Raw genomic sequence first — 13626 nt, 5'->3', positions numbered from 1 at the left:
TTAAATGAAAAAAGTTACCATTTAAAACACAAGGATAGGCCCTGGCCGGTTGGCTCAGCGGTAGAGCGCCGGCCTGGCATGCGGGGGACCCAGGTTCGATTCCCAGCCAGGGCACACAGGAGAAGCGCCCATTTGCTTCTCCACCCCTACTCCCTCCTTCCTCTCTGTCTCTCTTTTCCCCTCCCGCAGCCAAGGCTCCACTGGAGCAAAGATGGCTCGGGCGCTGGGGATGGCTCCTTGGCCTCTGCCCCAGGCGCTAGAGTGGCTCTGGTCTCAGCAGAGCCACGCCCCAGAGGGGCAGAGCATCGCCCCCTGGTGGGCAGAGCGTCGCCCCTGGTGGGCGTGCCGGGTGGATCCCGGTCGGGCACATGCGGGAGTCTGTCTGACTGTCTCTCCCCGTTTCCAGCTTCAGAAAAATACAAAACAAAAACAAAAACACAAGGATAAATAGAATTGGAATGACGAGGTTTGGCTAGTTCTTTCCCCTCTCTGGGTGTGAGGACAGATGGACGTTAGCACTTTAGGGGTGAGGGAACCCCAAGTCGTCACCATCCCCTCTCCAAGGGCGGCCCTGGGAATTTCCTAAATTCTCCTTCTGTTGGAATTCCTCGTCACCCGGCTTCCATATCTTACAGGGACAGAGGCTGCAGAGGACCACGCAGAATAAACAGTCACACGCAGCCCCAAAAGCAAAGCAGGAGGTATGTCGGTGTGGAAGGCTGGACGCGGAGTTCTCGGAAGTCGCTGCCACGTGTGCACACGCCCCAGGGAACAGCAGGACGCCAGGAGGGCGGGTTGAGGGCGGGTACGGCTACTCCCCGATGAGAAACGCGTCCTCTAGGGCACCCAGGAGTCCAGCCGTTCCTCGGACAGTTCTGCTGGGACCTCAGCACAGCTGTCCTGTTTTGTCAGACAAGCGAAAATCTGGGTGGACCCAAGCAAAATCAGTGCGGAAGAGGGTGGGAAAGAAAGAAGTCTTCATCCAGAACTTACGATAACATGTCCGCTGATTCTACAGAAAACAGGGGTCGGGAACCTATGGCTGGCGAGCCAGATGTGGCTCTTTGGATGGCTGCCTCCGGCTCGCAGACAAATCTTTAATAAAAAAAATATAATACCATGAAAAATATAAAACATTCTCATGTATTACAATCCGTTCATTTCCTACCACTCATGTTCATGGTTGCGGGTGGCTGGAGCCAATCACAGCTGTCCTCCGGGGCAACACCACATTTTTATTGGATAACGCGTCACGTCCACGGGTCGTTGTATGGCTCTCAAGGAATGACATTTTAAAATATGTGGCGTTCACAGCTCTCTCAGCCCAAAGGGTTCCCGACCCCTGATATAAAGTGTTCAAAGAGGACACATGCTGAAAATAGTGTCTTTGTTCTTCTCCCACAAGTCTTTGCAATTATTTGCTTCAATGTCTGTCTCTCTCTAGTAGAAAAAAATATATATATATTTTTTCACTTTAGGGCAGGAAACACATCTCACTTAAGCTGGGTGCCCAGCACCCTACAACGCTGCAGGGCTGTGTTTGACGGAGTCTCGCAAGTTGGAAGAGGACTCCGGTGGGTGACGGGCGGCGGCAGTGCTGACGAACTGGCGCGCTGCAGGCAGGGTTCCGGGCACCGTGGCTGCCGCCTGTCCATCCACACTCCTGGGACTGTCTGCGTCAGTGGAGCCTCCGGCAGCCCACGGCAGAGGGAGGAATGCAGGGCGATTTCATCCTCTCCCCCAGGACACCAGAGCCGTTGCTCCTCTCGATCCTGCTGCACTTGGTACTTCCTCTCTGCCTCCTCTCGCTGTGAGCACCTGAGACAGCAGGGCCGTTCCGTGTAAGCGGCTGGGGCTGGGACAACCAGGGCTTGAGTTTCTGCTGGGAAGCCTTGCTTACCTCGCTGGCAGAACTTCGGTTTTCTTTTTTTTTTTTTTTTTTTTTTGTATTTTTTGTATTTTTTGTATTTTTCTGAAGTTGGAAAAAGGGAGTCAGACATACTCCCGCATGCGCCTGACTGGGATCCACCCGGCACGCCCACCAGGGGCAATGCTCTGCCCATCCAGGGTGTCGCTCTGTTGTGACCACAGCCATTCTAGCACCTGAGGCAGAGGCCACGGAGCCACCCCCAGCGCCCAGACCAACTTTGCTCCAATGGAGCCTCGGCTGCGGGAGCAGAAGAGACAGACAGAGAGGAAGGAGAGGGGGAGGGGTGGAGAAGCAGATGGGCGCTTCTCCTGTGTGTCCTGGCCAGGAATCGAACCCAGGACTCCTACACACCAGGCCTACACTCTACCACTGAGCCAACCGGCCAGGGCCAACCTTCGGTTTTCTTATCTGCTGGAGAACAAGGCTGCTGACCCACCAGAGTCACTGCAAAGGTCCCACTCAGTGGGAAGCTGCTTTGTCAACACTCAGACCTGAAGTACAATTGGAACGCCGTGGCTCAGCGGTTTGGGTGCGTTCCAGAGGGGGGCCCAGCCCCACGCATTCAGACTGGGGTCCCGCTGTAAGCCCAAGCACAGGGCAGGGGGCTGACGGGGCCAGCCCCCTCCCTTCAGCCTGTGACGCTCAGCGGGGGCTCGCTCTGTGGGCTGTGCCGGGGGTGTCCACGCCGAGGGTGTCCACGCAGGCCACGTGGAAAGCACTGGAGGTCTGTGTCCGGCAGCCTGGGGTTCAGCCAGGCCCCCCAGAACCAGGAGAATCACTGGACACACACCTCCCCCCTGTGGCGACCTGCTCTTCCCGTCAGCACAACAAAGGACTTGAGCCCCACCAAGTGACAGCCGCCACCAAGAAGTCCCCAAAGCCGGGGTCCCTGGCTGAGGGGCTGGTGCTGCTCATGTCCATCAGGACCCCCAAGGGGCCACCAACAGACAGACCAGACTGACAGAAAACCTGCCCAGGGGTCAGTTCCCTTGGAAACTTTTCCCTACAGGGCGGAGCTCCCTCCTCTGAGACCTGCCACAGACCGCTCTACCCGCACAGTGACCGCGGACCTCAGCCCCTCCCCCCGCGGACCTCAGCCCTACCCACCTGGAAGTTCCCCGCATGCGGGTTTCACAGCCTCACCACGGAGATTGCAGCAATCCATCCATCAGCATTAGCAGAAATAAATGGAAGCGATTAAAGTGGTGCTTTCTTCTTTTTTTTAAGGCAGAACCAGACCCAGCATCCAGCATGGGTGATGTCCGTGACAATGAGCCCATAAATGGTGCAATGCCCCCCTCTCCTCACTTGCTGGCTGGCGGGGACAGTGGCTCCTGTTGGACTGTCTCCATCATGAGGACAGGTGTCGGCCCACCATTTTGAAACCGCACATGACACCTTTTCGGGAGGGACGGGGGATTCTAGGTCCTGGAAGGCATGGCTCCTCTGGGTGCCTGCTGAGTCCATACAAAGGCGGGTAACACCTGAACTCACCCCTCCTCCTCACCATCGTCCTATGCCGGCCAGCCGTGCCCACAGTCCGCCTACTGACCTGCACAGGACTACCTCAAACTGGCTCTAAGGGTTTACACGCATTTCACGTTTCACTGAATTCTGCGCATAATCGAGGATCATGGTAAGCTTCTGCATTGGGCTCAGAAATCTATTTACTGAAATCACCAAGAGATAGACGCTCAACTCACATCACAGGAAACGTTCCGACGCTAAGTTGGCTCATGTAGGACTTTCCTAAAAATTTGTATAAAGAAGATGTGGTCCATATATATACAGTGTGTCCGTAAAGTCACGGTGCACTTTTGACCAGTCACAGGAAAGCAACAAGAGATGATAGAAATGTGAAATCTGCACCAAATAAAAGGAAAACTCTCCCAGTTTCATACCTATTCAGTGCAGTTCGATGTGGGCTCACGCACAGATTTTTGAGGGCTCCTTAGGTAGCTATCCCGTATAGCCTCTACAGACTCGTCACTGACTGATGGATAACCTACCAGAACGGGGCTTCTCCACCAAACTGCCGGTTTCCTTCAACTGCTTATCCCACCGAGTCATGTTATTCCTATGTTGTGGCGCTTTGTTATAAATGCGCCGATATTCACGTTGCACTTTGGTCATGGATTCGAATTGAGCGAGCCACAGAACACACTGAACTTTCCTCTGTACCGTCCCACATCTCGACTGGCATGGCCGTGGGCTGCTCCGCTGTATACACGGTGTTACGTCATCATCTGTGCATGCGCACATGCTGCCACATCATCCTGCAGAAACTGGGAGGGTTTTCCTTTTATTTGGTACAGAATTCACATTTCTATCGTCTTTTGTTGCTTTCTCGTGACCGGTCAAAAGTGCACCATGACTTTACGGACACACTGTATTATACAATGGAATACTACTCAGGCATAAGAAATGATGACATAGGGACATTTACGACAACATGGATGGACCTTGAGAACATTACACTGAGTGAAATAAGTAAATCAGGAGAAGCTAAGAAGTGAATGATTTCACACATAGACGGGATATAAAACTGAGACTCATGGACATAGATAAGAGCGCAGTGGTTACCGGGGAGAGGGTGTCGGGGAGGGGGTGTAAAGGAGGACAAATATATATATGGCGACAGAAAATAATTAGATTTTTGGTGACTATACAACCTAATCAACTGTTCAAATGCTATAGAAATGTTCACGCATGACACCTACGCAGTCTTGTTGATCAATGTCACCCTTGTTAAATTTAACTTTCTAAATAAAAAAATAAATAAATAAATATAAAAATTTGAGTACGTTCTCAAGATTTTTTTTGGTTTTTTTAAGAGAAAGTGAGAAAAGTCTGAGCCAGGAGTTGTGAAGTCGAGGCTCTGGTTTTTTCTGTTTGTCCTTCTACGTGTCGTCTGTGTGTCCTCGGACGAGTCACTCGTCCAAGCCTCACGTGGTCTAGTCTGAAACACGCAGCGTCCGATTGGATCAGCAGCCCCTGACGGAAGGTGGCTGAGGCTGGGTTTCCTGGGAGCGGAGGCTGGAAGCGGGTAGGCGTGCGCGCGCGCGCGCGCGGGCGTGTGCGCGTAAGTGTGTGGGCGTGGGCGTGGGCGTGGGCGCGCGCGCTACCCCGGGGGACGCCCCCAGGGGCGGGGGAGAGGTACGGTTGTGTGTGTGTGTGTGTGTGTGTGTGTACACGCGCACGCGCGCGCTACCCCGGGGGACGCCCCCAGGGGCAGGGGAGAGGAACAGTTAGGGGGGACCGGAGCGGGCATGTGGTGTCAGCGGCAGAACTGCATCAGCCTCGTCCCAGGCAAAGGTCTGGGGCACAGAAGAGCTGGTCCCGGGGGAGCCAGGCGCCTCTGCCCCAACGGCAGAGAGCCCACACTCAGGACCTGCCTGCAGGGAGGGAGAGCGCGCCTGGTGTTGCTGGCAACATGGCACTTCGGGCCAGAGGTTAATCTGCAAGGGGGAGCAGCTGTAAACTATTAGCAGCTGATACAGGAGCGGGGACGGGGACGGGGACGGGGGCGGGGGTTGTGGCGGGGTGAGGGACAGAAGGTCACCAGAAGCATCTACTGACAAGGAACTGCTGTCCCGGACCTGTTTTCCATACTTGGGAGAGTCCAGAAGGAACCACGCTCCTGCCTCACACGTGTGCGCAGAGGTAACGAGGACGTCAGGCACATCCGTTTTCTCAGCCTGCGCGAAAGAGGCGGGGGGCGCCCGCCGCCGGCTGACCTGGGCTCGAGAGGCTGGTGGGAATCTTTGACGGATGCGGAGAGGAAAAGTGGGTCCCACTTAACCAGCGCCACATGTGCGCGGACAACACGTGTGCTTTCAGAACACGGCGGCGTCCACGGGGCGCGAACCAGAGACATGGAGAGCCGGCCACGGAAGGGCTGTGAGCTTGGAATCAGCACCAGCAGCCCAGGTCTAGGAGTGGTTCCCACAAGCTATGGATGTGCCATTGCCCTGGCCCTATTTTTCATGTATAAAAAAAAAATCATTTTTATTTTAATTTACTGATCGCTTAGAGAGAGAGAAAAACATCGATTTGTTGCTCCACTGAATTATGCATTCATTGCATGAGTCTCGTACGTGCCCTGACCGGGGATGGAACCCACGACGTTGGTGTATTAGGACAACGCTCTAACTAACTGAGCTAGCTACCGGGCCAGGGCTTAAAAAACTAAAGTCTTTCGATAACAGGGATGTGTTTCCCTGATTGCTGTCCCAAGCCCCCGACCTCCACATTGTAGGCGAGTCAGATTTCTGGCCATCGAGGCCAAATTACACACGGGAACTTCCCACCCCTGAGTGAACACCTGCAGCTCCATTAACACACTCGTAGTTCCGCTCCCAACCCCCACGTGACTCACGCACCGAAGCCCACAACGGCGGTAGGCTATGCTGTGAAACCCAGGGAATCCAGTGAAAGTAATATTCATAGCCTCCTGATTGATGTTTGTAAGTTGTATTTTTTAAACTATGAATGCTTGCTCCAATAACATGAACTTTTCAATGTTGGCCTCCAAACACAGTTACATGTATATATTATATCTCATATATAAATAAATACACATATAAGTCCATATGTAACTATCTACAATATGTTAAGATATATAAATGAGGCCCTGGCCGGTTGGCTCAGTGGTAGAGCATTGGCCTGGTGTGTGGAAGTCCCAGGTTCGATTCCCGGCCAGGGCACACAGGAGAGGCGCCCATCTGCTTCTCCACCCCTCCCCCTCTCCTTCCTCTCTGTCTCTCTCTTTCCCTCCTGCAGCCGAGGCTCCATTGGAGCAAAGGATGGCCTGGGCGCTGGGGATGGCTCCTTGGCCTCTGCCCCAGGCGCTAGAGTGGCTCTGGTTGTGACAGAGTGGCGCCCCAGATGGGCAGAGCATGGCCCCCTGGTGGGCGTGCCGGGTGGATCCCGGTCGGGCGCATGTGGGAGTCTGTCTGACTGCCTCCTCGTTTCCAGCTTCGGAAAAATACAAAAAAAGATATATAAATGAAAACACAGTATTTCTTCTCTAACGATATGGTAAGCAAAAAATAAAATAAAAAAACCCAAAATCAAATGAAGTCAGTAAGGGTTTCCTCGTGCATTTTTCAATTTTTTTTCCCCCAATAGTCACAATAAGATGGACTTTTTAAAATCACATTCAAGGAGAAGCACTGCATTAAACACAGGAAAACAGGTCGTGACTAGCGTACTGTTTAATTTGGGTCAAATTCAGCGACTCTTAGAAACCCACGCAGAGACTCTGTGACCCAGGCCGGGGACTGTCACGGCCCCACCTGAGGGAGGGGGGGCCCCCTCAGTCACTGTCTAAACACCTGGCCATCCGCCAGAACTCACAGCAGGGCAAATGGCACACGGCACACTGGAGTTGAGGACACTCCCCACAAAAACCACTCCTCCACGACTCTGTGAGCCCAGAAGGCTGATTGTTGGCTGCCAAGGGTTTTTTGATGCTTTAATTGTTTGTTTATTTTTTCTTGAAGGAAAGGCTGGTCCTAGGAGCTAATCCTCCTCGGGGTTTAAGGTCTCCCTTTTGCCAAAACAAACAGCTTCCAATTACTGGTGAAGGTAAAACGTCTGATCTCTAACCAGCTACCTAAGCAGAGCCTATCAGTGACGCTTTATAGGGTGAATAATGTCCCATTAAGCAAGGATCTCTTAACACTCATAAAATTCTAGAACCGGCGGCAGGCCACCTGCTACTTATCTGCCCGCAAGCTCCCCTCCGCTGGGTCTGCGGCCCCGGCCCCGCCCTGAGATGCTGGCGGGGAGACATGGGTCCTTCCCCTCCTGGGTCCCCCCCAGCCCTGCCCTGCCCTATGGGGCCTCCTCTCAGGAGACAGAGGCGGGGAAGGGGCAAGCTCTGTCTCTCTGCGTTGAGGCCCCCAGATTCAGGTCACTGTCCCCACCGTGAATGGCCTTCGCTGTCAACGCCCCACCCAGTGCAAGAGAGGGAGTCCCTGTGGAGACAAAAGAGGATTCACCTAGAACAGCGGAGTGGTTCTCAACCTATGGGTCGCGACCCCAGCGGGGTCACCTAAAGCCATCGGAAAATACATTATGCATATCAAGTATTTACATTCTGAATCATAACTGTAGCAAAATGACAGTTATGAAGTAGCCACCCAAATTATTTTTTGGTTTGGGGTCACCGCCACATGAGGGACTGTATTGCGGGGTCACGGCATTAGAAAGGTTGAGAACCACTGGTCTAGAGGGACAGGCCTTGTTTTCAGGCCTGTCCCTCTGGCTGGCTTTTCCTTCTATCTACTGGTGAGGTAACAGAGCACACACGAGCACACGCGTGCAGGGCGACGGGAACCCCCTCGCGGGGGGGGGGGGTCTGACCTCTCCCGACAGCTCTGCGCCCTCAGTGTGCAAAAGCCAAACAAACCAGGCCGGTGTCACAGACGAGTGGCCCGCGCTCAGGAGGACGGGCGCCTGGGGGTTCAGGCCCCATGACCTGGCCTCCACCCTGAAACCCTCCGTGGCCCCCTCTCCGAGTCTGGGTTTTGTCTGTGACGGCTGATGAAATGTTGGGGTGGGTCTGGGGCCTCTGGCCATGCCCGAGTCACGCGGCATGCCGCTGCCCGCCGCCCGCTCGCCTCCCGGGAAAGGCTCCTGGCTCCCCACTCCCTGGCACCGTGGCGCCCCAGTCCTCACCCAACCGGTCCCTCCTCATGCCTTGCTCGGAATCGCTGTCACAGTCCGCCCCGCAGGGACCTGGGCACGGGTGTGAGGAGGAGGAGGAGGAGGAGGAGGGTGGAGAATGCATGCCCTGCAGGGTCCCAGAGCTCTGGTGACTGTCCTCACCCCTCACCCCCTGTGCTGGCACCCTGCTGTGTTTGGCGGGTGACCAGATGGAGTCCAGCAGTCCACGGAAAGCAGAGGACCGCCCGTGAGTCACGCAGCCGGTGAGGAGGCTGCCGTGCACCTGTCCGCCTTGGGTGGAGCAGAAGGCGTGGGAAGGGGCAAGCTCTCTCTCTGCGTTGAGGCCCCCAGATTCAGGTCACTGTCCCCACCGTGAATGGCACAACAGGGCACCCCCCTCCCCCACCCCCCCACCCCCGGCTCCAAGCGCAAAGCACTGGCCCACCGGCCGGCACAGCAGGGCACCAGGCAAAAGTCAAGCCTCGGCGGGACACGTGCACGCCTGAGCCCAGGCAGTGAGGAAGGTCTGTCTCCGTGTGTCCTGCAAGATGCCCTTCTCGGGCACTCGCTGGGCACACCCCACACCGGGCACTTCGGGGGGTCTGCTCTTCCCCCTCTCCGCCCTCCTGAGTCTGGGTTCTGCTTGTCCCTCCAGCCACGTCCAGACAGCCCCCAGGGCAGGACCAGGAACTCCAGACTGTCCAGGAGAAATGCTGTGATATTTGCACGTAGCGCGGACACAGCATCACGGAAGAGGAACCGTGAAACTACGCGAATAACTTCTTTGGCATTATCTCCACTGAGGACAGCACTGAACAGCCACTTTGAACACCACGGCGTGTCAAGACACAAGGGCCACAGCAGAGGGAAAACATTTCACAGTTTAGCTCGTTTCACACCTTTTCTTTTCTTTTTCTTTTTTCTTGCTCTTTGAGAAATAGACCGGGCGTCTTCATTTTGCTCTGGGTCCCCCAAATCAGCTGGTCTGTCCTGCAGTAAATTCACCAACAGACCAATAAAATCCTAAAAAAGCAAAACACACCCCCAAACGGGGAGCTGCCCTCACTGAGAACCCGGCTTCATCGTGTGTAGGCTGTGTCACTGGCCTGCTTTCTCAGCATCGATCACAGGAGGATACAATGTCTTCCTGACGTGGTTGTCAGGGAGACACAGAGGACCCGTGACCCCCAGATCACGGGCTGCTCCTCCGGAATCTCCCAGGTAGTGTCAGCGCCTGCAACACCATCACTCTCGCCATCGCCGACACGTTTATGATCGCGGGGCAGCCATTGGGCTCCCGCTGGTCACGGGAGAGGCCGAAAGGTCAGGCAGTGATGGGCTCAAGCCACCTGTCAGCCCAGTGGCAGAGCCTGGCGCACGGCCACCCCCCCTGGCCCCAGAGCCACGTCCCGGGCGCCCACGCACGCACGGCGCAAAGCTCTTCCTGACTCCCCGGGAGAAGGCGTGGCCTTTCCACCAGCTTGCCGCAGGGGTTTAACCACAAGCACGTGTGCCGTGTGAGGACGCCACGTGGCACATGCCATGTGAGAACGCCACGTGGCGCACACACGCCGTGTGAGAACGCCACGTGGCACACGCCGTCTGAGAACGCCACGCTGACGACCGTGCGGTGCTGACTGGCAGTTTCCTTTCAGGAGTGGGGGGCGGAGCTCGGTAGGGAAATGATGCCCATTCAGAGGCCGTCTCCCTTCCAGGATGAAATTCTAAGCGCCGCCCCCCCCCCCCCCCGTGTCCAGGGGCGGTGCCGAATAACGCGGGCTGTCCTGTCACCGTCCCCACCAGCACACATCGGCACGGAGTCCCTTGTGCTCTCAGGCGTGGTGGCCCGTCTCCTGGTTGACAGGTGAAGGCACCAGCTGAGTCCTGTCTACCTACAGACCACTCGCCTGGGAAACTGCGTCAAGGTGGGCTGGAGGCATGATTAGAGCCCCGCTCCTCTGGGTCCCTGCCCCCGGTGCCAGCTGCCTCTGCGTCCACACCATGGGCCCACAGGCTGGGTTCTTACTGCTGCGGGCCGGCAGCTCTCACACCCGAGGCCACACACGCGGCCGGGCCCCTAGGCTGTGGGCCAGCCTTCTCCCAGGATTCAAAAGATGTCCAGAACTGGGCCAGGCAGGGTAGATGCCCATAACTGCTCAAGAAACAGTCCCTGCTCCGGCTTCTTTGCACAAGTGGGTGGCGTGAGAGGCCCTAACAGAAAGGGGTCTTCCAAAAGCGCCCCTAGGCCATTAACAAGCCCATGTGCAGAGGAGTGAGCTGCCACCTGCCGCCTGACTCTTCCGAGCCTTCTCCATGATTTTCTTAAAAAGGGTGGGGGGAGGGACAGGAGAGCTGGACGATTTATAAGGAGAGTACGCTGCTGTCTCTTCAGGGCTCAAGAAAGCCTTAATCCCTGCAATTTAGATCAATCATAGGCGTTACAAGTTAAGGTTAAACGCCCCCCCGAGAGGGACTTTGCCATTGATTGGGAGAAAAAAAAAAAGGCGTTTATTAAGTCCTAGCTGAGTAATTTGCAGCTCACTTCTCCCCCCAGCTAATTAAAATGTAATCAGGAGTCTCTGGCACCGTGTATCCTGTCAGCGGTTTTTCTTCCGAAAGGGAAACCACGCGGACAGACCACAAGAAAGGCCTTTCACGGGGAACTGGCTTGATTTAAGCCGCGCCTTGAGCCGCTGAAACTGTAAAACAAATAAATTACAGCGGCTGACAAGTCAATAAAAAAAAGAAACAGAAAGGGGGTGGGTGGGTGGGGGGATAATGTTTCTCGGCAGGAATGGGCTGTCCGGGTTTGCTGTGCGTTCTGTGGTGGGAACCACAGCGTGCGCCGCAGCTCTGGAGGATGGCGCGCGGCGCAGGGCAGGGCAGGACAGGGCAGGGCGCCGTTGGAGCCAGGTGACTCTGGGGAGAAGCCCTCTCCCGGATGCCCGCGGAACGCCACCGCGGGGAATGGAGCCATCGGCTGTCCCTTCCCCGAGACCCAGAAGCAGGACACAGCTGCCGAGCTCTCTGACACCGCTAGACGTGGCCCCTTGCAGAACAAACAGAACCACACACTTACGCAAACTTTGCGAGCTGGTTCCATCCTCCTAAAACCCCACGATGAACACTCTCCCGCCCCCGGAGACGCATCCCAGACATCCCCGCCTCTGGCAGGCTAGTTGCCAGGCCCCTCGGGAGAGCCCCCTCTCACCTGCCCGGAGTATCGAAGGGTAGAGGGCTCAGCTTAGAGACACCGCCCCCCCCCTCCCAGGAGGCCTTCCCGCCGCACCCTGTCTCCTGACCTCCGCGCAGTGTTCCCTGAGGCGCGAGGTTGGGACCTTCAAACAGGTGAGCAGCTAAGGGTGGGAGGTGAGAAGGCCAGAGAGGGGACCGTGGCCCACTAGAGAAATAAGGTGTGGGTAAGAGTGATTTCACGGTGTGCGCGCTCGGGTCCCCTAGAGAAGACCGCTGTGCCAAGGAAGCGCCTCCGCGGAGTCCGGGAGCGGCTCCCATGCGCCCGCGCACCCCGGGTCGATACGCAGGTCCCTCCGGGGTCCCCCTCCACAGCCGCCAAGCGCGCTTTTCCTGAACCTTGTACACACACCCTCGACACCCCCACGCACACACACACACTCACAGACTGACTCACAGACACACACACACGCTCCCTTCCTCACGCTATGAGGGGTGGGCTGATACTGACCCCAGGACTCTTCTCGGAGCACTGAATCCCCCATCTCTACCCTTAATCTCCACGCTATTGATTGACAAGACCGGGAGGCTTTGGGGCTCCGAACTGGGGCGCACGGACAGCCACCACGCCCCGCCCCAACACACACACACACACACACACACACACACACACACACACACAGTCAGGAACCCACGACTGGAGCCAAGTGTCCCGCCTGGGGCTCGGAGGGTGGGTCGCGAGTTCCGGGCCCGCCGAGTGTGAAAGCTCCGCTCAACACAAACAAAAAGTATCGGCCCGCGGGCACCTGCGGCGCTGGGCACGTCGCGCGGGACCCCGGGCGCAGCCGGGCGCGCCTCCCCCGCCTCGCTGGCTCTGTCCGCGCTGCCGAGGGCCCCGGACCGCCCAGGAGTGCCCGGGGACTGGCCACCAGCCCCGAGTTCCGCGCGCCGCGGTCCCGCCGGGAAATGAACGAATCCACACACACCCACCCTTGGAATCCACCAAACTGGGCTCCCTCCCCGAAGAGATCCCCCTTCGTCTGCCGCCGGGGAAACGGGCTGCAGCCTTCTCTTTCCTTCAGGGAGCAGGGCAGACACTGGAAAGGAGGCGCGAGCGCCCGGCTGCAGAGCGCAGGCGGAGGGGCAGCGGGCCGGCCGGCCGCGCTGGGCGAGAAGTTTGGGCACGGCGGCTGGAGGCGCGCGCCCTGCAGCGCGGAGGCCCGGGCGCGCGGCGGCTCCGTACCTGGAAGTGCTGGAAGAAGGCGGAGATGCGCGTGATCTGCAGGCTGAGGCACCTGGAGGCGCAGCGGGCGCGCTGGACGCTGCGGGCCGACAGCGACTCGTCCAGCCGCCTGGCCGCCGCCGGGCCGGGGCCAGCCGCCAGGCAGCCCCCGGAGGCCGCCAGCCAGAGGCAGAGGGTCAGCGCCGCTCCGGGCGCCCCGGGCACCATGGCTGCGGATCGGGGGCGCGGGCGCGGGCGCCGGGCGCGGGCCGAGGCTCCCAGCTCCGCGCCGGGGCTGCACTGCCGGGGACCGCGCGGCCGCCGCAACTCGGCTGGAAAGTTCAATCATTCAACTCCAGCCCCCGCGCTCCGGGCCGACCTCCCTCCCGCCCCGCGCGGCCGCGAGGGGCGGGGTGAGGGTGACAGGCGGCCGCGCCATTGGCTGGGAGGAAAGTGAGTGGCAGGGGGCCGGGCGGCGGGCCGTGGGCAGGTCTAAGGGGCTGCTGCTGGCCCCGGCGCTGAAAGGGAGGGCGACAGTGACCGGGTCCCCGGCGCGCGGCCCACTCCGGGTGGTGGGTCTCCCACGCAGGCTCTCCCACCGTCTGCATTT

At 57.7% G+C, this 13626-nt stretch overlaps 1 protein-coding gene across 1 annotated transcript in view; it reads right to left on the bottom strand.

Moving 5' to 3' along the window:
• ANOS1 (anosmin 1) overlaps positions 1 to 13317 on the bottom strand; it is a 169420-nt gene extending 156103 nt beyond the window's left edge. The window contains exon 1 of the mRNA XM_066250266.1: positions 13038 to 13317. Coding sequence (XP_066106363.1) covers positions 13038 to 13244 — 207 coding nt within the window. The 5' untranslated portion in view covers positions 13245 to 13317. The remainder of the gene's footprint in view (positions 1 to 13037) is intronic.
• Between the last annotated feature and the right edge of the window lie 309 nt (positions 13318 to 13626).

This window comes from Saccopteryx bilineata, chromosome X (assembly GCF_036850765.1).
Source record: "Saccopteryx bilineata isolate mSacBil1 chromosome X, mSacBil1_pri_phased_curated, whole genome shotgun sequence".
Classification (NCBI taxonomy): Eukaryota; Metazoa; Chordata; class Mammalia; order Chiroptera; family Emballonuridae; genus Saccopteryx; species Saccopteryx bilineata.
This window is presented reverse-complemented; position numbering and strand designations above follow the sequence as displayed.